Below are 21,383 nucleotides of genomic sequence, written 5' to 3'. Positions count from 1 at the left end.
CCTACTGGACCTTGTAGCTGTAAGAAATGGTATGCTATGGTCAGCGTTAGCGAGAAGTTAATGTTTTCAGCACGTTTGGACATAAGACGGCTGCCACATCTTACGGATCGATAAATGTACAAGCCAAGACGGTGACCGACCTCGTTGTTTCAACTTTCTCGATCTCAACTCAAAAGATGAACTTCCCAACGTATTTGCAGCAGAATGGGCCTGAGGATGTCGAATCTCCTGTATTTCTGCTAATGTCGAATTGATTTCCGCTCAAGCTGACGTCCGCGATGTCTAGCTGTTCATCGACGCCGACAACCCAGAACGAAGCCTTTCATGGCGGCAGTACGCATCTACGGTCAAGCAGATAGCCGTTGGTCTTCGAGATATCGGCGTTGAGCAATCAGACACTGTTGCGATAGTGAGCCGCAACGACATCTTCTACTATATCCTCGGGAATGGCATCAATGCCGCTGGAGGTGTCTTCTCGCCCGTCTCGGCCTTTGCCAAACCGATCGAAATGGAGCATCAATTGCGGGTCACCTATGCCAAATGGGTCTTTGTCGAGCCTGAGTTCCTGGATGAGGTTGTGGCTGCTGCTGAGAAAGTTGGGACTCCCAAGTCCAACATATTGGTCTTTGATATGCAAGACCAGACACGCCGAGAAGGATACCAAACATTTAGCCAGATCCTCCAAGCCGACGAGTCCAAGTATACTCCGCTCGATTTTGACAGCAAGCAACCCTGCGATCGATACTTGACAAGCGGAAGTACAGGTCTGCCCAAGGCCGCCGAGATGTCCCACGGGGCCATGATCTCACGAGTGAGGCCATATCTAGCTCTCCCCAATCCCAAACCCCTTTCTTCGGTTCGAAACCTCCACTTCATCGACATGCATCACATCAGCGGCTGGTTCAACAACACATTCACCGCCATTGGAAAGCACACTTACTACGTCCTGCGACGAACCGATGCTCTCTCGATTGTGGATACGATCACTCGACACAGGATCACACACATCATGATGCATCCGCGAATGGTCGAGGAGGTGGTGGTTCTCCTTCAGCAGGGCGTCAGAGAGCGGTCCGCAATTTCCTCACTGGAGCTTGTCAGAGTTGCCGGCAGCGTCGTGAGAGGCGACTTTCTGGACCTGCTGGAGAGGTTCATGGCGCCGTCTGGCAAAGCGAATATTTCCTACGGAGCGACTGAAATGAGTACCATCGCAGCTACGCTGTGGGGTACGCCTAGACTCCCGGGGTGTGTGGGCAAGCCGCCGGTGGGAGTGGAACTTCTGTAGGTGTCATACTTTCTAAGTGTCGATCGATCACTGATGGTTTCTAGCATTGTGGACCCGGACACCCTCGAAGAACTCCCGCACGATGTAGACGGCGAGATCTGCTGTCGAAGTCCCGGGATGTTCACAGGCTATGTCAACAACGAAGAAGCGACCAAGAAGGCTCTCGTCCAAATCTCCTCGAAAACGTGGCTACGCACGGGTGATCGAGGCCATTGGTCATCGTCCCTCCAACAACTCGCCATCACGGGCCGATACAAGGAGACTTTCAAAGTCGGGACAGAAGAAGTAGCGCCAGAAGAAGTGGAAGTCGAACTGCTGAAACAACCTGGGATCTCAGACGTCGCCCTTACGTCTACAGACGCACGCCCAGGGAAAGGAGGCCTGGAGCCCTTGGCATACATTGTCGCACCGGATAAGTCCATCTCAGCGCAGCAAATCGTGGATCACATCGCCGACTGTGTCGCCGCATACAAAGCTCCCACGGGAGGCGTAGTCTTCTGCGAGAGTATACCCAGGACCAGCTTCGGAAAGATCCAGCGGGCGAAGCTGAACGGCTTGATGGAGAAGGTGTCGTGGGAAGAAAGGTCAGCGAGGTTCTTGACGCCTACGACGGATATGTCACATCTCTAGCTGGGGTTGGGAGCTGGTGGCGTTCCCACATCCTCTGAGGAGTGATGTAGACTACGGGCGGAGCAGATTGAATCAACCAATCAACGCTGGCCATGAGCTAAGCATTTCATTCACCCACTTGTGGCTTACTAATTGAGGGACCCTCTTTCCTAAATGGGGATTCGGCCTTTCTCTCTTGAAACCAGGGTCTGCGAAGGTAGGGTTGTAGCTAACGTGTGATGCAGAAGGCTTGATAATTGCGAACGAAGCTCGGGAACGCAGCTCTTTGCGAGCCAGGTATCGCGAGGAGACAATTGACAAGATCCAGAACGCGAGGTGAAGCCATTTACCAAAGTATTATATACCCAGGGACACTCCTTCCACAACGCTCCCACGCGGGCAGAACACACCAACACACCAAGAACACACCACCCCAAAGACAATCAACAATGGCCGCCCTCCCACCCCCAGGCCTCCACATCCCCGCCTCAACCTCCACAGTCTCAATCTCCATAATCAAAACCAGCACCGAGATCCGCGGCCTCCCAACGGGCTACTTCTTCGACCCGCCCATCCCCGGCCACGACCACATCGCCGCGCCAGCCTTCGCCTTCCTAATCCGCCACCCGGTCCTCAACCGCACGCTCATCTTCGACCTGGGCATGTCCAAGAACTGGCGCTCCAACCCCGTCCTCAACGCGCGCTTCGGGAATTCGAAGGACGTGGGCGTCACGGTCAACAAGTCTGTGCGGGAGATTCTGGAGAGCGAAGGGCTGGATTGCAAGGACGTCGAGGCGGTGGTCTGGAGTCATTGGCACATGGACCACACGGGCGACGTGCCTGAAATCGAGAAGTCGACGAAACTCATCGTGGGGCCTGGATTCCAAGAAAAAGTCCTGCCAGGCTATCCACGAAACCCAGAGTCGTACGTCATGGAGAGTGATTGGGAAGGTCGCGAGCTGCTCGAAATCGACTTCTCAACTTCGGGCTTGAAGATCGGGAAATTCCAGGCGTACGACTACTTCGGCGATGGCTCGTTTTACTTCCTCGACAGTCCTGGGCACGCCGTAGGCCACCTCTGCGGCCTGGCGCGCGTGACGGCCGACCCGCCGAGTTTCATCCTCATGGGCGGGGATGCGTACCATCACGGCGGGATGATCAGACCGTCGCCGTATCTCCCTTTCCCGGAGAATGTCGCGCCTAATCCGTTCGCGCCGTCGACGGGCTCGCCTTGTCTGGGACATATCTTCGAGTCCCTACTTCAGGATGGCGACAAGAAGAAGCCATTCTACAAACCCTCCGCACCAGCAGCGGGAGGCGCGTACGATGATCCGGAGGAGGCTGGGCGGACGATTCAGAAGTTGCAGGAGGCGGATGTGAGGGAGGATATTTTGATGGTGGCGGCGCATGATGAGACGCTGCTTGATATTGTGGATTTCTTTCCGAAGCTGGCGGATGGGTTTGTGGAGAAGGGATGGGTGCGGCAGGCGAGATGGAGGTTTTTGAAGGACTTTGCTAAGGCTGTGGGTTATGAGGGGGAGGTTGAAGGGATGAGGTCTTGGGGACCGCCGAATCAAAGCTGAAGAGCCAGGACGCTTTGAATGAGTTTTGGCACTGTGACTTTCGACCTACTGTACATTTGAACGGTGTCTTGCTACAGCAGCTTTTTGCGAAGGCGATATTGTCGCCCACTTGTTCAACCCCAACTCCTTCCTTATGCATCACTTATCCACCTCGTACTCAAGTGATCCAGAACGCCACGCCATCAGAAAGCAAGAGGGGGTATCAGTAACCACGAGAATGTGCAATCACATCAGACCAGCCTTCTCCAGGTCATCATACACCTTCTTCGGCATGACGTTGCCCTCGCGATCCTCCATCTCGATGATACCCTCGCCGGTATCACCACCCTTCCTCTCCAGCTCTGTCGCCTTGTCGCGCTCGAGCTTCTCCCAGAGCTTCTCCGCCTCGTCGATCTTCGTGATTTCGCGGAACAAGCCCGTGGTCTTCGAGATGCCCAAACACTGCAGTCCGTAGATGTGGCGGGCTTCTGAGAAGTGCTTGTCGAATGCTCGTCGACCCATGTAGACGTAGTTGCCGCAGATTTCGCAAGGAAACTCCACACCCAGGCCGTGGAGCTTGTACAGCCAGAATGGGATTGGCTTGCCATCCCATGCCAGTGGAAGCTTCAAAGGGTTGTAAACCTTCTCGCCGTCTTCAACCTCGCCTTCCTCGCCCTCAGCCGTGCCGGCGACCTCCGCATCTTCCTCGTACAGCGCTGCCAGTTCTTGCTGTCGCTCTTTGTCGGTCATACCAGCCTTCCGCTCCACATTCACGCGAGTGTCTTCGCGCTCGGTCTGCATGGAGTTGGCAAGTTTGCGTACGCGATGCTCACGATCTGCGACAGCCCGCTCTTTCAATCGCGCGAATGGATTTCCACCTGCCGTACCGTTCGAACCTCCATTGGTCATTTCAACATCACCTGAGTCGCCATTCTGTTGCCTCGCCTCCGCGTTCTTGATGTGCTTCTTGCCGGTCAAATGTGCTTTGTAGACATTGTCATTCTTGAACTCCTTCTTGCAGTCTGCGCACCACACGCCTTCACCAGTGCCTTCCGTGACGAGTCCCTTGGAAGCACCGTTTGTCTTCGCCTCTTTCTGTTGCCAGCCAGGTACCTTGTCCTCTTCCCACTCTTTCTCGAACTCGTCATCGAAGGCCCTGAACAGCCTGTCCAGATCCTCCAAAGGCTTCACTCTCCGCATGAATGACTCAAGGTATTGCGCCAGGGAGCCGACGTACGCGAAGTAGTGATCGGTCATCTTGTCTTGCTTGGAGATGGTGCATTTAGGCGGCGTGAAGGCATCAAAAGAGTCGAGGTATTGCAGGTAGGTCAGCTTCCGCACTCCCTTCACGCCGGGCAGGTTCAGGTATTCCTCGTGCAGCATGGTCAGGTCGAAGAAGCGACCAAACGCTTCCTCACCGGTGAACATAGTATCGATGTCACCCGCAAAGCCCGCTGGCGGCCCTCCATCTTGCGCTCGCTTGTACGCTCGCTCCAGGTTCTCGACCGGTTCGTTCGGGTACCGCTTGTGGAAGTCTTTGATCTTGTTGTACTCGTTGTAGAAGGTCTCGTAGGTGTCACCTGTGCTCAAAGATTGCACCTCCTGCATTCGCGCATCTTTCTCGTCGTTGTAGATCTGCAGCGCTCGTTGCGATTGGGATTGGATGCGCGCGCAGAAGTTTGAGATTTCATGGTCGCGGACGAGACGACTGCGGATCTGTGAGTTGTGAGCTCTGCGGCGTGAGTAAGAGAGGACTGAAGGATACTTACGTGCTTTGGATCCTCCAGCACTCGGTCTGCGATCGCCTGCTCCAGCCGCTCCACGTCCTCGTGGATCGAGCGCAAGTCTTCGTACAACATCGTGTCCGCCCGTTTGCTCTGCTCGCCGCTGCCGCTGCCGCTTCCTCCTACTCCGCCAACCGTGACTTACCAATGGTTTTCAAAGAGTGACGATTGTGTGGCCGTGGGTGCGTGAACTGGGAAAAGGTGAAGCTGTTTTGTGTGTGGTCGCGTGCCGCTGAAGTTGAAGTTGAAGTTGAAGTTGAAGATTCGCAAGGATTATCCGCTAGTAAACTCTAAATTCTTAGCGCAGATTTCAAGAACCGCACCTCCAGTCGAACACCATCTTCTCCTCCAACATCTCCAACATCACATCAACACAGGAATCTCGACACCGCACCCACCATGGCCGACGAAGGCATCGATCGCAAAGCCGATGAGCGCATGGAGTTCTCGACCTCGAAAGAGGTCACTGTCGCGCCTACATTCGAGCAGATGAGCTTGAAGGAAAACCTACTCCGTGGCATCTATGCCTATGGCTACGAGTCGCCCTCCGCTGTTCAGTCACGTGCAATTGTGCAGATTTGCAAGGGCAGAGACACCATTGCCCAGGCGCAGTCGGGAACGGGAAAGACGGCCACCTTCAGCATCTCCATTCTACAGGTCATCGACACCGCTGTGCGCGAAACCCAAGGTACGTACGGTAGGAAGATGAATCCTCGGGGCAGAGACTGACTTGCCTCCTAGCTCTCGTCCTCTCACCAACCCGCGAACTTGCGACTCAGATTCAATCCGTCATGCTCGCCCTCGGAGACTACATGAACGTGCAGTGCCACGCCTGCATTGGGGGAACCAACGTGGGAGAAGACATTCGCAAGCTCGATTACGGACAACATGTGGTCTCTGGTACACCTGGTCGCGTGGCAGACATGATCCGGAGACGAAACCTGCGCACTCGTCACATCAAGATGCTGGTCTTGGATGAGGCCGACGAACTCCTTAACAGAGGCTTCCGAGAGCAGATCTACGACGTTTACCGCTACCTGCCGCCCGCAACTCAAGTTGTAGTAGTCTCTGCCACTCTCCCATACGACGTCCTCGACATGACGACCAAGTTCATGACCGATCCCGTTCGCATTCTCGTCAAGCGTGACGAGTTGACTCTCGAGGGGCTCAAGCAATACTTCATCGCTGTCGAGAAGGAAGAGTGGAAGTTCGACACACTTTGCGATCTGTACGACACGCTCACCATCACACAAGCAGTCATATTCTGCAACACCCGCCGCAAGGTCGATTGGCTGACGGACAAGATGCGCGATGCCAACTTCACGGTCTCGAGCATGCACGGAGAGATGCCTCAAAAGGAGAGAGACAGCATCATGGGCGAATTCCGACAAGGCAACAGCAGAGTCCTGATCAGTACCGATGTGTGGGCCCGTGGTATCGATGTTCAGCAAGTGAGCTTGGTTATCAACTACGACTTGCCCTCGAACAGAGAGAACTACATCCACCGCATCGGTCGATCTGGTCGTTTCGGGCGCAAGGGCGTGGCGATCAACTTCGTTACTAGCGAGGATGTTCGAATTCTGCGCGACATTGAGCTCTACTACTCGACCCAGATCGACGAGATGCCCATGAATGTGGCGGATCTGCTGTCTTAGTGCGGGTGAATGAAGCGGGTGACGCTTTGAGTGTCGCCAGAATATGATACGCTGACGAGGGGGTTCTGAGGGCGTCCGCAAACACTTACCCGAATCACACGCAGTGATTCAAGATTGAGCTTCAGGCGTACGGCCATTGGGGATGGAAATGGGCAGTTGTAACGATAACGTGAGTCTATACGGGGTGAGCTGCATGCAAGAAGAACAATTACTGACGTTTGAAAGCGAGAATGCATACACGAAAAGCTGTCTTGAGCGAGCAGTCACCTTCAATTCCACGATGAATACGTGCAAGGTGCGTGCGACTCCCTTCTCTTCAGTTAATGCTATTGTCCGCTGTCGTCGTACGGCACTTCGTGAGTGAGTGTCATTTCTCGTAGGATGACTCGGCTTGGGATGGGATACAGCCTCAATCAGCTCGCCCAGCTCAGATGGTATCAATAGCAGTCAAGCACGTTCGGCAGCTTTCACAAGCCACAACAGTAGGTAGCCAAAGTCTCACAGAGAGTTTTCCTCCAAGCATTCTCTCCAATTTGTCTTCATTCAAAATTATTCATATGAAACGTACCCGTTTTGTACCACTGGCTTCATTCACTTCATCGTTGCCAGGGCTCTCAAATCAGTTGTCACATCACTCTATCTCCATCAATCCCCAGGCGACCACGCCACGCTCCTGCCACACGAGATCTCTGTCAATCGCAAACCTCGGGGAAAGAACGCAGAATATCATCAATCCCCAGGTGCGCATCACAATCAGCCTCAGTGGCCATCACATGCCGGTTCGGACGACTACTTAAGACGTCAACCGCCTCTTCTCGACCTGACCCGAACAACAACTTCCAACTACGATTACCCACCATGGCCCACGACGACGAGAAAACCTCCTTCCTTCCCCGCGACCCACGTCACAACTCAGCCACTGACGACGACAACAAGACTCTAGCCACCGTGTACGAAGGCGACGAGTACTTCGATGCCGACCCCAAAATCACGCCCCTCATGAGCCGAAGCCGCACCATCGAAGAGCACGACTTCCAACACACCTTCAAGAAAGAGGACGTCATCGACGCCGAAAAAGCCCCTCGTCGTCACAATATCGTCTTCTGCCTCCTGTTCGTGTGTTTCTTCGTGGCGGCTATGATTAGCAAGGGCACTCCAGGTCAGGTCATGCCGGCCGAGTATAAGCCCTGCGAGTTTGGATCGAGTCAGAAGCGTGGTGTTGCAGGGGGAGAGGAGGACCCCAGCACGGCTACATATACGCCGCAAGCGGATCTGCTGAGCGACTGCCAGAATCTGGAGCTCTGGCCTGAGACTATGCGGCCGAGCACGACGTCGGAGTTGGGTGGATCTCCTAGCGAGGAGGTGAAGCCTCGCTGGGAGGGTACGGCGTACTCCAACAGCTCGATCACGATGACTGGCACTGGCACCGGAATCCCCACCATCCCAACGTCCGACTACGCCAAGGTAGCTGCATCGAACACCACTGTATGCTCAGACTCTGCGGGGATGGAGGCGCAGACGACCGGGCCAGAGTCTTACGCTGGCCTGGGATCTGCGACGGCGTGGGGTCCGCCAGGGACGGTTGAGAGCACTCTCAAGACGATGCTTTCTCCGACGGGTGGTGGCAACATGCGCTACGGGCAGCCATTCAAGCCGAATACGAAGGGATGGCCTGGTGAATGCCATGCCGAGCCGAATAGGAAGGTTGGAGATCCGGAGAGGTAAGAATTGACATCTATCCCCGTTACTCCATGCCTGACCAAGCTACCAAAGATGCTGGTGTTACGCCGGAGGAACGCCGCGAGCCAGCGAAGTAATGCGCTCCGCCATCAAAGACGCGTGCCGATACTTCAGCCTGAACTCCCTCGGACCCGCGGGAGACCAACACAAGCAAGTCTTGGCATCAAACTACCTCTACGACGACCTCGAAGTCCCCTCCCACGCGGGCCGCATCCTCCTCAAGATGGAATACTGGGGCGACGCCAACGGGAACGACGTCAACCAGCGCCCGGATGGACCCTGTTTGATCTTCAAGACGGGCTGGGGGCAGTGTACGGAGGCGTTTGAATCCCTGTTGAAGCAGTGGTGAGTAGTACTCCGGGGATGTATTGAGTGGCTTGGATGGGTGTCGAGAGATGGGGATACTGACGAGTTCTTTGTGTAGTAATACCCTTGGGAGGCCCGACTATCCGAATGGGTATGGAGGGTATGGGATGGATTCCTGTGTTATGTGGACGATTGATCTTGATCCGGGGGTACGTGTGTTCATCCATCTATCCCCAACACCCCTATCCCCAACATATCACCCCCATCCCCGCCACCTAACACTCAACACGCACCCCAGTCCACTAACCCGCCGCAGAGAAACAACATCGCCATGCCCCCCTCCATCGACAACGAGCGCAACTACTGGATGGGCGTCAACCCCGGCCGAGCCCCCGAATCCTCGGTTTCAACCTACACATGGACGCCGCCGCCCGCGAAGCGCACAGATGATCCTATCATCCCTAGACAAGGTCTCATCATCCCGAAGCCAGGGCTGGAGTGTGCGATGCATCCTACCTCTCCGAATTGTATGAAGCCTCCTTCTCCATGATTTTGGCAAGAAACTGTGCCGTCGATGAGGGGTCTGAGGACCTTGTCGAGCACGATTATCCGGGGAGCCAGACGGACGAAGAATGAGATGTACTTTTACTTTCTACGACGACTGAGATGACACAAGACCTCCAAGTGAGACTTTCATGCAGCAACATCAAAACTACCTTATCAATCTATCTATCTGTCTACTCGCCCAAAGCCTGCCGTTCCGCCCACTCCACCCACCGCCTCACACACTCATCAACCCCCTTAACCCCCTCCTGACTCGCCTCCACCTCAAACCACTCCCGATGCTCCTTCCCACAAGCCCGACAATCTCGCAGGACCCTCTTCTCCGCCATTTCGAGATGAATCAACCGCTCTACACGTTTCACGTAAGGCACGCGGCGGACGACGTCGCTCTGTCGTCGCGGAGAAGAAGATGGAGGAGGCGGTTGTGTGAGGTCAGGGTAGAGTGGTTGATTCGCCTTCCTCTCGGGCGAGGGCTGGGGGGTATTCGAGGGGATGTAGGGATACCATCGGACGAGGTTGAGTTTGTAGCCGCATTGGCGTTGCCATTCGTTCATGCGGCGGGTGATGTTGTTGGCGCGGCCGATTTTGAGCATGATTGTCTTCACTTTCTTCGCTCTTCCGCCTCGGGATGTTTCTCCAAAATCGTCATCGTCGTCGCCGTCGTAGGAGAACTCGGTCATGACGTCGCTGATACGTCTGGAGGTCTCGGGGCGACGCTCTGGTGGGGAGAGGAGACAGCGCGCTGTGCTTTCTGGGGGAGGGTCTTTGGATTGCGGGGTGAGCCAGAAGATGTAGATGTAGCCTTCTTCGTCCGCGGGGCTGATGGGTTTGATGAGTTCGGCTAGGAGGGTTGATGTTGTTTGTGGAGAGCATGTTTGCGGGATCAGGGAGAGTAGATGGTTTGTCTGTGGGTTGGATGATGATCTCTGTTGGTGTGGCCGTGTTGGTGTCTGTGGAGAGAGTGGCGTCCGAGCAGGTATGGGTGTACTTGTAGGTCGACTTGCTTGCGATACTCGAGGTGGTGGAGGTGCAGAAGCTGACACCTGAGAAGGTCGATGAGCCTGCTCTGTCCGCCTGCGATGTCGCACAATCTCCACATAGTCATCGTCCTTGTCACTGGCGACACAGCACAAACTCGCCCAGAACCCCGGTTTCTTCTTCGCCGGCTTCCTCGAAGGTCTCGCAGAAGTCGCGTCGTGCTTCTCCGTCGGCGACACAGGGTAACTCGTCCTGGACGGCCTCTTCGCAGGATCCGCAAAATCCGTCGTCTCAGTCCGTCGAGGCGGTTTCGGCTGTCTCTCAGGTCTGCTATTTCGCTTATTCTGTTGCTCCTCGGGAACACTTTCAATCCCCAATCTCTGCACCAACGTATCGATACTGCTCATCTCTTGCAACGGCACCAGCTCTGCACTTCTCTTCCTTCTCGCTTTCCGATTCTTGTTCACTTCCTGCTGGATCTTCTCCTCCGCCTGATCTTTGTGCTGCCAGCAGTAGAAGTCGGCTTCCTGGACTCGGCCATCTTCCTCGACCAGCGCGACGACGCCGTTCAAGGCGCTGACGTTCGACTTTCTCTTGCCATTGGGGGATGCTAGTGCTCTGCGACAGGGCCTGCCTGAGCTCGTGATTCCTTTGCAGGTTGATGAGGGGTTCTTCGAGTCGTTGCGGCCTAAGAGGGCCTCGGGGGTGTGAGGAAAGTTCGGCATGAGGGGAGATCTGGTGTGTGGAGAGTTTTGCAGCCGCACTCAAAGAAATACATACATACCTACCGCCGTGAACAATGCATTGCGACTTCAGATGTCGGCATCTACAATCTGGAATGATATTGCCGCCGCCGATTGGGAAGCAAGGATGCGTGACGTGGTGAAGAGGCGCGCTTAGGCTGTGAAGTGGCTGGTGACAGCTCAGCCACCGACTTTCATTCTGCACGAGAAAACGTGACCGTGAACTCAATATATAAAGTGAATGTTTCTTCAGTCCATCGCTCGTGGATATGCAGTCATACTACCCGTAAGCATTTCCGTGTCTCATGGCCCCTTGGCGCGCCGTCCTTATCGCCTTCGCTGATGCTCGCTAATAGCCATTCAAGAAATACGCCGTGAAAGTGTTGTCGTTGTCGGTGATCACTGCTCGCCGAACAGCCGCGCGGTGATGTCGCCAATGTACTCCTCCTCCAGCTCGTAGTACTCGCCGTCTGCGTTGTCGATGCCCACAAACTCGAAAGCCGCCACAACCGCGTCCAGATCGAACCCCATCTGCGTAAACTGCTGAATCATCTGCCGGTTGTAGCCCTTGTACGCGCCTCTCCTCTGCTCGGCCTCTCGCCTCTTCCTCTCCTTTTCCTCCGCCTTCCGCTTCTCGGCCGCATCCGAACCACCAGCATCCCCCGAGCTGCTGGCTCCCGACTTTCCACTGCCGGGCGCTGGCCTGGGCGCCTTTGCATATCTCACCGCCCAGTCCTTCGCAACGTGCTTGAATTCTTCCGGTCTCGTAATCAACATGCTAGCAACTTCTGCATCTTGCGGATCCTTAGGCTCTGGGCTGCTCAAGAGACTCTGCAGGCTAATCAAGGCACTCTTGAGTGTGAGAACGGGACTCCACGCGGAGCCGAGTGTGTCCAAGCAGATTGCTCCAGTCTGGGACGATACATTCGGATGCCAGATCTTGGTGATGAACCGCATCTCCGGTGGCTTGAACGGGTATTCTGCAGTTATTCGAATGTCCACCTCATACTGTCCACCCTCGTATGGAGTGTCTGGAGGGCCGCGGAAGTGGCCTTTGAAGTGGGTGAAATCGGTTATGTCCGGACTGCCCTGTGGACTAGTGACGGTGATGCCCGAGTGTGTGTCTTTCAGAATGTCTTGGATCTCTTTCTGCAGACGTCGGTTGCGATTCGTAGCCATGATGGCGGAGGCGGGGCTATTGGAGGATGGCGAGGTGTTGCTCTCGGAAACGTCTCCTCCAATGCCTCGGCGAGGCTCAAGTGATCAGGTATGGTGAGAAGTAGACGGTGGGGTTGGAAATTCGTGAGATATACGGTTCTTGCAGAAGGCGGTGGTCCAGCAAGGTTGCCTCAAGGTGTAGCAAGCCGGAACAGAGCTGATCTCTGTGCGATGGTGTCAGTATTGAACGAGATGATGGAATCCGGAAAGGGTAGGAGTCGTGTGGTAGACGGTAGTGAATGGCGTGGAGTGTCAAGTCTGGCGGTTTTGGTCTGAAAAAGTGAATCAACTCGTGTGGAAGAGGAAGTCGAGCATGTGCCCGAGGCGGCGAGCTTCGGTCAGCTAATCAGCCGAGCTTTACCCGACTCAGGCGCCCTCACGTTGCGTCGACATCACCCAGCTGCCATGAACCAACACCTCCGTCCGCATCGCCATCTTCGCCAACATCAAACCCACAACCCGTCACCCGCCCATATCAAATTTGATACCGCCCAAATCAAAGTACCAGTGCTATTTGATTGACCGGCGATGGTAAGTCTCATCAAACGCGCCGGACACCTGCCACAGCTAACAGCCATCGCAGGGTCAGAATCAGTCCGGCCTTGGAGGCGGTCCTCCAGGTCAAGGCGGCGATGACAAGAAGAAGAGCGGCGATAAGAAGGACAAGCCCAAGTACGAACCACCGCCGCAACCCACCACCCGCATCGGCCGCAAGAAGAAGAAGGCCGCCGGTCCAAACGCCGCTGCCAAACTCCCGACCGTCTACCCAACCGCACGATGCAAGCTTCGATATCTACGCATGCAACGGGTCCACGATCATCTGCTGTTGGAAGAGGAGTTTGTCGAGAATCAAGAGCGGATAAGAAAGGCAAAGGCCGTCAACCAGGCACAACCGCAGTCATCAGGAGGCGACAGCGATGCGCTGGACCGGAACGCAGACGAGCGGAGTCGTGTGGATGACATGCGTGGGTCGCCGATGGGCGTCGGTAATCTCGAGGAACTCATCGATGACGACCACGCGATTGTCTCTTCCGCCACCGGCCCGGAGTACTACGTCTCCATCATGTCCTTCGTCGACAAGGACCTGCTCGAGCCCGGCGCTTCCATCCTGCTGCATCATAAGAGTGTGTCGGTCGTCGGTGTCCTCACAGATGATGCCGATCCCGCGGTTTCGGTGATGAAGCTGGACAAGGCGCCGACGGAGAGCTATGCGGATATTGGAGGTCTCGAAAATCAGATCCAGGAAGTCCGCGAAGCTGTCGAGCTGCCTTTGCTTCATCCTGAGCTGTACGAAGAGATGGGAATCAAGCCACCAAAGGGTGTCATTCTCTACGGAGCACCGGGAACTGGCAAGACGCTACTCGCCAAAGCCGTCGCCAACCAGACTTCGGCCACCTTCCTGCGTATCGTCGGTTCAGAGTTGATTCAGAAGTATCTCGGTGATGGTCCTCGATTAGTGCGTCAGCTCTTCCAGACTGCCGCCGAACACGCGCCGTCCATTGTCTTCATCGACGAAATCGACGCTATTGGCACGAAGCGGTACGAGAGCACGAGTGGTGGTGAGCGCGAAATCCAGCGGACTATGCTTGAGCTCCTCAACCAGCTGGACGGTTTCGACGACCGTGGCGATGTCAAGGTCATCATGGCCACGAACAAGATCGACACTCTCGACCCTGCCCTCATTCGACCAGGTCGTATCGATCGCAAGATCCTTTTCGAGAACCCCGACCAAATCACCAAGCGCAAGATCTTCACCCTGCACACTTCCAAGATGAGCTTGGCCGAGGATGTTGAGTTGGATGAATTCATCAACCAGAAGGATGACTTATCTGGTGCAGACATTCGTGCCATCTGCTCCGAAGCCGGTCTGATGGCTCTGCGTGAGAGGAGAATGCGCGTTAACATGGCGGACTTCCGCACTGCACGTGAGAGCGTGCTCAAGACCAAGACGGAGGGTGAACCAGAAGGACTGTACTTGTAAGAAGAGAGGGGTGGGATGACGGGGAGCGAGGCTTTGCGTGGTACATATGGCCACGCTTTAGAGAGCATCGTATTATCAAGAGTAGCTAATCGCGAAGTAGAGCAGACCTGCAGCAAATAGAATGGTCTGCCCTTCACAGGCATGTCATGAGCTTCGAATCGATAATCTCTACCTCTATCATCACAATCTACTCCAACCTATACTTCTCATTCAACCACCTCCAACTCTCGATCCCCCTCCTCGCCAGACTTTCAGGCACGTCCGCGTCCGGATCCGCCATATCCCTCGAAAACAACTCCATCGACACCCAACCCTCATACTCGAGATCTCTAAACAACACATCCAAGACCCTCAAAATCGGCAAATACCCACCCTCCTCCCCAGCAAACAACCTCGCATTCCGACTCCACGACATCCTCGCCGGCTGATCCTCCTGATACCACGGATGGCCTTCGACCAAAGGCTCCTCCATCCTCTCCGCATCTACGACCTGCGCGAAGAAGATCTTTTGCGGATCGATCGTCTCCTTCAGGCGGGCGAGGCTTTGATCGAGGTCTTCGTCCGCCGAGGGAGTCTTCCCCGAGGGCGCGGCGGGATCCGCCCAGATTCTCCCCACGATGTTGAAGGTGTCGAGGCAGAAACCGAAGTTGGGTCGGTCGACTTTCTGGATGATGGACCAGACTTGCTCCCATGTATCTATGTACGTCCCCCATGCGAGATTCTCGTACGCGAACCGCACAGGTGGATTCTCCCGCGCTCCCAGGTCTGCGACTTCGAGCATGTCGCGGACGATGGCGTCGATGTCGGAGGTGATGTCCACGGCGGGGAGGAAGTTCGAGGGGATGAGGATGAGATCCGTGCCCAAAATCTCCACGAGGCGAAACCACACCTTCAACTTCTCGATGCGCTTCGCATGTTCCCCCCGATCCACCAACCCCTCATAAAACATAAACGGCTGCAGACAAATCACCCGCAACCCAAACTCCAGACACCAATTCCTTACCTCCCCGGCCGTGCGGATCAGATCCTCGTCCGCAACGGGCGTGTTCGAGCCGGTGGAGTCCTTGTTCGTGGCGGAGGTGTTGTAGGTGGAGGCGAGGTATCCGAGGTCTTCGTAGAAGATTTCGATTCCTTTGAAGCCGGCCTTGGACGCTTCGGCGAGTTTGGTGAAGAGGGCGTGTTCCCAGGCGCGACCGAGGGAGAGGGAGGCTGTGCCTGGTTTGCAAGAGGGCATGGTTTGTTGTTGGGTTTAGTGGGTGGGTGGGATTGTTTGGGAGGCTTGTTGTTCTTTATGGCTTTTTGGATTATGTTTTTCTGGAGACGCTAGTGCAAGGTCGTTGATGTTGTGGCTATTGAGTTGTGAAACGCAATGTGTATTTGGTTTCGTTTTGGGAAAGAGAGCAGCATCGAGGAGGGTTGATTATTTTATGGGAGCTGTAGCTGAGGAAGTTGAATTGTTCATCGGAGAAAGAAAGGAGAAGTCGTTTTGGCAGAGAGTATCTATCGTCGTCGGAAAAAGAACAACAATTACAGCTATCATCTGCATGTGAGCTAGCTATGTGGAGACATTCATGACCACTAGCTTCGAAGCTTATTTCAACCAGGACGACCAACATATACTACAGAAAGAGATCATTCAACATCGACCTTCTCCCGCTTAAAGATATCAATCACATCTCGACATTCCACTCTCCCTCAAGCCCTCTCAAACCCCTCCCACCTCGAGAAATCCCCCGTCTCCACCCCAAACAAATCCAACATCCTCCCAACCATCTGATCCACAACCTCCCCAATCGACGCCGGCTTCGTATAAAACGCCGGCACAGTCGGACAAACCACCGCCCCAGCCCTCGTAACCTCCAACATATTCCTCAGATGGATCTCACTCAACGGCGTCTCCCTCACCGCAAGCACCAACCGCCTCCGTTCCTTCAGCATCACATCCGCCGCGCGTGTGATCAGATCCTCGCAGTACCCCATATTCACGCCCGCGAGGGTTTTCATGCTGCACGGGATGACGATCATGCCGTCGGCGTGGAAGAAGCCGCTGGAGACGGGCGCGCCGAGGTCGTGGATGCTGTAGACGTGGTCGGCCAAGGCGCGGACGTTGGCGGGCGTGTAGTCGGTTTCGTATTTGATCGTTTCTTCCGCCCAGTGGCTGAGGATGAGGTAGGCTTCGACTTGGAGGCGGCGGAGGGCGAGGAGGAGTTTGATGCCGAGGATGGCGCCTGTTGCGCCGGTCATGGCGACGACGAGGCGCTTGCGACGGGGTGTTGGAGTACTTGTAGGGATTAGTGTGGGTTTGATTGAGGTTTCTGTTGTTGTGGTCGGCGGTGGTGCAGTCGTTGATGGGCGTACTGCGGAACTTGCTGGTCTGGATAGCCCGAACATGTTTGGTAGATTCTGTATTGATGTTGCGATGAACCAGTAAGTTTGACAGATAATATGTTGAAGTCGATGGACGGAGCTAGGTGTTGCTGTGATGGACGATTGGACTGCAGTGGTCTTCAGAGGTATAAAAAGCTGCTCACATCTCCGAGGAGAGCGAGGTCGCCGCCGTCCCGGTTGAAACGCGGACTCACCAAGTGGGCCTATCTCCCCAAATCGTCCATCTTTCTTGGATGCCATACCAGAATTCTGATCTAGATGTCAGCGGGTTTGAGCGGCGGCATCGAGGAAGGGAAATTTGTCCTACCCCTGTGCTCCGAGACGAGCCGAAGCGACCGAAGCCTTGCGAGGCCCCCGAGCGGCTGAGGTATAAGATGGCACGCAAGCTGCGCCTTCAAGTTTCTCCAAGCATTGAACGCACATCTGTGTACAGCCTCGAAAAGCCGAACCCTGAAAACGACAGCCAGCATGTCTCTCGCCAAGAGCAACCACCTTTCGCAGTCCAACCAAAACCTGCCACACATGAACTTCCGCTCCTTCGTCGAAGCGCTACGACAGGATGGCGACTTGATCGAGATCAATGACGAGATCGACCCTCACCTCGAAGCCGGAGCAATCATCCGCAAAGTCTGCGAGACAGACGAAAAAGCGCCACTCCTAAACAACCTGAAGGGAAGCAAAGACGGCCTGTGGAGGATCCTTGGAGCTCCGGCTTCGTTGCGAAGAGATCCAGAACAGAAGTATGGTCGAATTGCTCGACATCTGGGCCTTCCTCCCAACGCCTCCATGAGGGATATCCTAGACAAGATGTTGTCCGCCGCGCATGCCGAACCGATTCCTCCGAATGTGGTGCAAGACGGTCCCGTGAAAGAGAACAAACTCGTCGACGGAGAATTCGATCTATCAACTCTTCCCGCACCGTTGCTGCATCAAGCGGATGGTGGAAAGTACATTCAAACATACGGTATGCATATCGTACAGACGCCCGACGGAAAATGGACGAACTGGTCCATCGCTCGGGCCATGGTCCACGATAAGAACCACTTGACGGGCTTGGTGATCGAGCCGCAGCACATCTGGCAGATCCACCAAATGTGGAAGAAAGAAGGCAAGGATGTGCCGTGGGCGCTCGCGTTTGGTGTGCCTCCAGCGGCGATCATGGCCGCAAGCATGCCCATTCCAGATGGCGTCACGGAAGCTGGATACATTGGTGCGATGACCGGGACCGCTCTCGATGTCGTGAAGTGCGAGACCAACAACCTTTATGTCCCTGCGAGCGCCGAGATTGTGTTCGAAGGGACGATTTCCATCACTGAGACAGGGCCAGAAGGTCCATTCGGAGAGATGCACGGTTACGTCTTTCCTGGTGATACACATCAGTGGCCAAAGTACAAGGTCGACACTATTACGTACCGTGACGATGCAATTCTACCAGTCTCTAACTGCGGCCGAATCACCGACGAGACCCATACTCTGATAGGATCTTTGGCCGCCGCGGAGATCCGTCAAATCTGCCAGGACGCTGGACTGCCCGTCACAGACGCATTTGCCCCTTTCGAGTCCCAAGTCACATGGGTCGCGCTCAAAATCGACATCTCCCAGCTCCAGAAGATGAACGTGAAGCCGCAGGAATTCCGCAAAGCAATCGGAGACTTGATATTCTTTTGCAAAGCAGGATACACCATCCATCGCTTGATCCTTTGCGGGCCAGATATCGATGTCTACTATTTCAAGGATGTCATGTTTGCCTTTTCGACTAGATGCCGGCCACAGACAGACGAGACTTTCTACGATGACTGTCGCGGGTTCCCTTTGATCCCGTATATGAGCCACGGCACTGCTTCGCCAGTTCAGGGTGGTAAAGTCGTGTCGGACGCGCTGATGCCTTCGGAGTATCAAGGCGAGCAAGACTGGCAGCAGGCCTCGTTCAAGCATTCGTACCCGCAGTCGTTGCAAGACAGCGTGAACGAGAGGTGGTCGACGCAGTGGGGGTTCGGCAAATGAAACATCCGGTCATTGGGGTCAAATGAAAGCTGAAAGGTAGCCTTGATAAGAAATTGAAGTCCTGCATCAGAACGTCGTCGGATCGAACCATGTCGGATCAAGTTCTGAAGTAAGCTGCGATGGGTTCACGGGATCTGCTTTACTTAGCATGTATAGATCATGATAGGAGTCCGTCCGACGTACCCCATAGAATATAGTCAAATAGATCCAATGGAGATAGATCGGGCTGCTGTGTTCCTTGCTGTGGCTGGTCGCCATCGAGTCGAGGTTCAGAGGGGCCGGTATTCGGGCTGAAATTTGTTGGTCAGTGGTCTATGTCACTGTGTTCTTGACTGCTAGAAGACTTACTCCAAAATATTAGCGCTCGTTCCAGAGTAGTTGGGAGTAATCGAAGAAACATCTTGCACATATGTCCCGCCGCGAGGCGCTTGCATCCGTGTTGTTCCAGGTGTATTACTTTCCTTGATCTTCTTGAGCTCAGCAATCGCTCTGATGTGTGGCGCGGACAGATTGATGCTCCCTTGTGACCCGTCCTCGGAAAAGACGTCAAGGATCTCATTCTGCCATTGCCGCACATCTGCTTCTTTGTAATCATCACCTAGAAGGCCCAACAGCAATGCCGAGCTAAGACCATTGTGAACTAGAGCCCACGATCTCGCTGCATACGTAGTGAGTGTGTTGAGCTTGACAAACGACTTCACGCATTCTAGAAGGTTGTCGAGACAGATTCGGCGGAGTTCGGGCTGAATGGCAGGCCGGCGAAGGGCGGGTCGACAAAGCCATGCAACCATGAACGAGCTTTGCAGGCTCAGTAGGTGCTGCTCGCAGCGATCTCGAATGTTTTGGGAGACACCAGACCTGACTGCTTCACCCAGGTACGGTCCTCTGATGTCCTCAATCTTTTGCATGGAAGTATTAATATCAGCAAAGTCCATATTCTCTGTGGCATTGGAGTTCCCAATGGTGGCACTGTCTAGCATTACGCTGCATAAGAGATTCATCTTTTCTGCGAACGTTGGAAGCGCCGCTGGTGTCGTTGGGTTCCATGGAAACATCGTCACTGGAGGTCGATCGTAACACGATGATAACAAGCTGTCTTGCCTCACCAGGGCTGACCTACTCATAATCAGTACCTTACGGGGCGACGAGTCACAGGGCATGATATCATACCATAGTTGCCACTCTGACGAAGCTACGTTTTTAACCCTGTGCAGGCCGAGACTTTGAGCCATTATCACAGTCGTGCCCAACAGTATCCAGGCAAGCTCGGCATTCATATCGTTCTGCAAGACTTGGCCAAGTACCAGCAGAGTTTGCACACATATGGCCGTCGGACGGACGAGAAAATTCACAACGCGAAGGCATTGAAAGGAGAGTCGTGCTGCAAATGTCAGTATACGAGTAGCATCAGAAATAAGGGCGCATTGTTGAAGCATACCGTACAACCGAGACTTTTCTCGCCGCTGCATGAGCTCGCCTTCTGAGAATTGCTCGCCATATGATAGCACTGCGAACAGCAGAGAAAGCCAGGTCATTGGTTTCTGATAATATGTCCTCTCACGATCACCAATGTGCTGGCTCTCAGGACCTCCACGAGAAGGAGCCTCGATAAATCCGCAAAGCTCCACTTCAAAGGCATCGATGTTCGTCAGGACAGGCGAAAAGGCGTGTGCTTCCTTGTAACGTTGAAATAAGCTGGTGATAGTCTTTTGGTCAGTAAGTTCACTTTCACACATGAATGTAGCAAGCTCTCCAACGACCAGCAAGACTTCGAGATTTGTCGCCCGACCAAGTCTGGAAAAGTCAAGCTCTCGAAACATCGACGATACTTACTATATAACATGGCGGTCCGCTGGTAGAGCTTGGTACAGCTGTTGAGCGATTTCATCTTGGGATGCCTCAATAGGTGATGAAAATGGATAGGCAGATGCAGTCTTCCCGATGCCCATCATTGGCATGAATGCTTGCTCTACGCTTTGTCCAACGCCTTCCTGAGAGGCGTGATCGCGAAGCAGTGTGGGTATAGCGTTAGAACCAAGGTACGGACTCTTGCCATTCTCGGTGTTGTCGTTATTGTCGGATTCACGACCGGCAATCTCGAGTGGCGAAGGCACGCTGGGTTCTTGGTCGAGGTTCTGCGAAGCCGAAATGGGCCGCTCGTCTGCGATATGAGCAACTAGGTCTCTGGTACTGTGCAAAGATGTGGCTTCCGGTGGAGCAGGTAGCGGCACCGAGGACTGCTGGACTTGGGTCGCGGGACCGTCATCGTACGTACACAGATCGGGGTAGGATTTGATGCATCTGTCGCAAGGTGCGCATTTATCGCACTTGACTTTCCTCGTTCGACACGGATGACAGCTTTGCCTGGATCTCTTCTTGCGTTGACGCAGCAGTTGACGCGCGGCTACATCGCTGCGTTCCATGGTTTGTCGCAGGTTCGTGGAAGAAAAGTCTTGGAGGTGAGGTCAACAGCCGAAGATGGCCGAGTTGATCCGAACTTATTTCTAATTAGGAAGCCAGCAAATCAGGCTGTGACTGCAGGTACCTCCCCTCGAGGCACATGTGT

At 54.6% G+C, this 21,383-nt stretch overlaps 12 protein-coding genes across 12 annotated transcripts; 6 read left to right on the top strand and 6 right to left on the bottom strand.

Moving 5' to 3' along the window:
• Positions 1–176: 176 nt before the first annotated feature.
• M409DRAFT_29719 (uncharacterized protein) lies at positions 177–1,915 on the top strand (the record flags this gene model as incomplete). Its single annotated transcript, XM_033809595.1, has 3 exons — positions 177–230; positions 287–1,281; positions 1,330–1,915. 3 exons carry the CDS (start codon positions 177–179, stop codon positions 1,913–1,915), a joined length of 1,635 nt encoding a protein of 544 aa, XP_033660798.1.
• A 428-nt stretch (positions 1,916–2,343) lies between these two features.
• On the top strand, positions 2,344–3,477 carry M409DRAFT_29718 (uncharacterized protein; the record flags this gene model as incomplete). The annotated part of the gene is made up of 1 exon (XM_033809594.1): positions 2,344–3,477. The coding sequence occupies one exon, from the start codon at positions 2,344–2,346 to the stop codon at positions 3,475–3,477; it is 1,134 nt and encodes a 377-aa protein (XP_033660797.1).
• A 225-nt stretch (positions 3,478–3,702) lies between these two features.
• Positions 3,703–5,315, bottom strand: M409DRAFT_60497 (uncharacterized protein; the record flags this gene model as incomplete). Its single annotated transcript, XM_033814501.1, has 2 exons — positions 3,703–5,172; positions 5,226–5,315. The coding sequence occupies 2 exons, from the start codon at positions 5,313–5,315 to the stop codon at positions 3,703–3,705; spliced, it is 1,560 nt and encodes a 519-aa protein (XP_033660796.1).
• Positions 5,316–5,639: 324 nt separating this feature from the next.
• M409DRAFT_29716 (uncharacterized protein) lies at positions 5,640–6,895 on the top strand (the record flags this gene model as incomplete). Its single annotated transcript, XM_033809593.1, has 2 exons — positions 5,640–5,928; positions 5,982–6,895. The coding sequence occupies 2 exons, from the start codon at positions 5,640–5,642 to the stop codon at positions 6,893–6,895; spliced, it is 1,203 nt and encodes a 400-aa protein (XP_033660795.1).
• Positions 6,896–7,753: 858 nt separating this feature from the next.
• Positions 7,754–9,491, top strand: M409DRAFT_29715 (uncharacterized protein; the record flags this gene model as incomplete). The annotated part of the gene is made up of 4 exons (XM_033809592.1): positions 7,754–8,616; positions 8,669–8,980; positions 9,060–9,150; positions 9,258–9,491. 4 exons carry the CDS (start codon positions 7,754–7,756, stop codon positions 9,489–9,491), a joined length of 1,500 nt encoding a protein of 499 aa, XP_033660794.1.
• A 187-nt stretch (positions 9,492–9,678) lies between these two features.
• On the bottom strand, positions 9,679–11,208 carry M409DRAFT_29714 (uncharacterized protein; the record flags this gene model as incomplete). Its single annotated transcript, XM_033809591.1, has 1 exon — positions 9,679–11,208. One exon carries the CDS (start codon positions 11,206–11,208, stop codon positions 9,679–9,681), a length of 1,530 nt encoding a protein of 509 aa, XP_033660793.1.
• Positions 11,209–11,625: 417 nt separating this feature from the next.
• Positions 11,626–12,405, bottom strand: M409DRAFT_37852 (uncharacterized protein; the record flags this gene model as incomplete). Its single annotated transcript, XM_033810811.1, has 1 exon — positions 11,626–12,405. The coding sequence occupies one exon, from the start codon at positions 12,403–12,405 to the stop codon at positions 11,626–11,628; it is 780 nt and encodes a 259-aa protein (XP_033660792.1).
• A 567-nt stretch (positions 12,406–12,972) lies between these two features.
• Positions 12,973–14,425, top strand: M409DRAFT_70781 (uncharacterized protein; the record flags this gene model as incomplete). The annotated part of the gene is made up of 2 exons (XM_033818893.1): positions 12,973–12,975; positions 13,028–14,425. The coding sequence occupies 2 exons, from the start codon at positions 12,973–12,975 to the stop codon at positions 14,423–14,425; spliced, it is 1,401 nt and encodes a 466-aa protein (XP_033660791.1).
• A 187-nt stretch (positions 14,426–14,612) lies between these two features.
• Positions 14,613–15,659, bottom strand: M409DRAFT_70780 (uncharacterized protein; the record flags this gene model as incomplete). Its single annotated transcript, XM_033818892.1, has 1 exon — positions 14,613–15,659. One exon carries the CDS (start codon positions 15,657–15,659, stop codon positions 14,613–14,615), a length of 1,047 nt encoding a protein of 348 aa, XP_033660790.1.
• A 461-nt stretch (positions 15,660–16,120) lies between these two features.
• M409DRAFT_29710 (uncharacterized protein) lies at positions 16,121–16,669 on the bottom strand (the record flags this gene model as incomplete). Its single annotated transcript, XM_033809590.1, has 1 exon — positions 16,121–16,669. The coding sequence occupies one exon, from the start codon at positions 16,667–16,669 to the stop codon at positions 16,121–16,123; it is 549 nt and encodes a 182-aa protein (XP_033660789.1).
• Positions 16,670–17,281: 612 nt separating this feature from the next.
• On the top strand, positions 17,282–18,817 carry M409DRAFT_60490 (uncharacterized protein; the record flags this gene model as incomplete). Its single annotated transcript, XM_033814500.1, has 1 exon — positions 17,282–18,817. The coding sequence occupies one exon, from the start codon at positions 17,282–17,284 to the stop codon at positions 18,815–18,817; it is 1,536 nt and encodes a 511-aa protein (XP_033660788.1).
• Positions 18,818–18,974: 157 nt separating this feature from the next.
• On the bottom strand, positions 18,975–21,240 carry M409DRAFT_60489 (uncharacterized protein; the record flags this gene model as incomplete). The annotated part of the gene is made up of 5 exons (XM_033814499.1): positions 18,975–19,107; positions 19,166–19,933; positions 19,988–20,198; positions 20,256–20,512; positions 20,651–21,240. The coding sequence occupies 5 exons, from the start codon at positions 21,238–21,240 to the stop codon at positions 18,975–18,977; spliced, it is 1,959 nt and encodes a 652-aa protein (XP_033660787.1).
• Positions 21,241–21,383: the final 143 nt, after the last annotated feature.

Source organism: Zasmidium cellare, assembly GCF_010093935.1.
Source record: "Zasmidium cellare ATCC 36951 unplaced genomic scaffold M409scaffold_54, whole genome shotgun sequence".
Taxonomy (NCBI): Eukaryota; Fungi; Ascomycota; class Dothideomycetes; order Mycosphaerellales; family Mycosphaerellaceae; genus Zasmidium; species Zasmidium cellare.
This window is presented reverse-complemented; position numbering and strand designations above follow the sequence as displayed.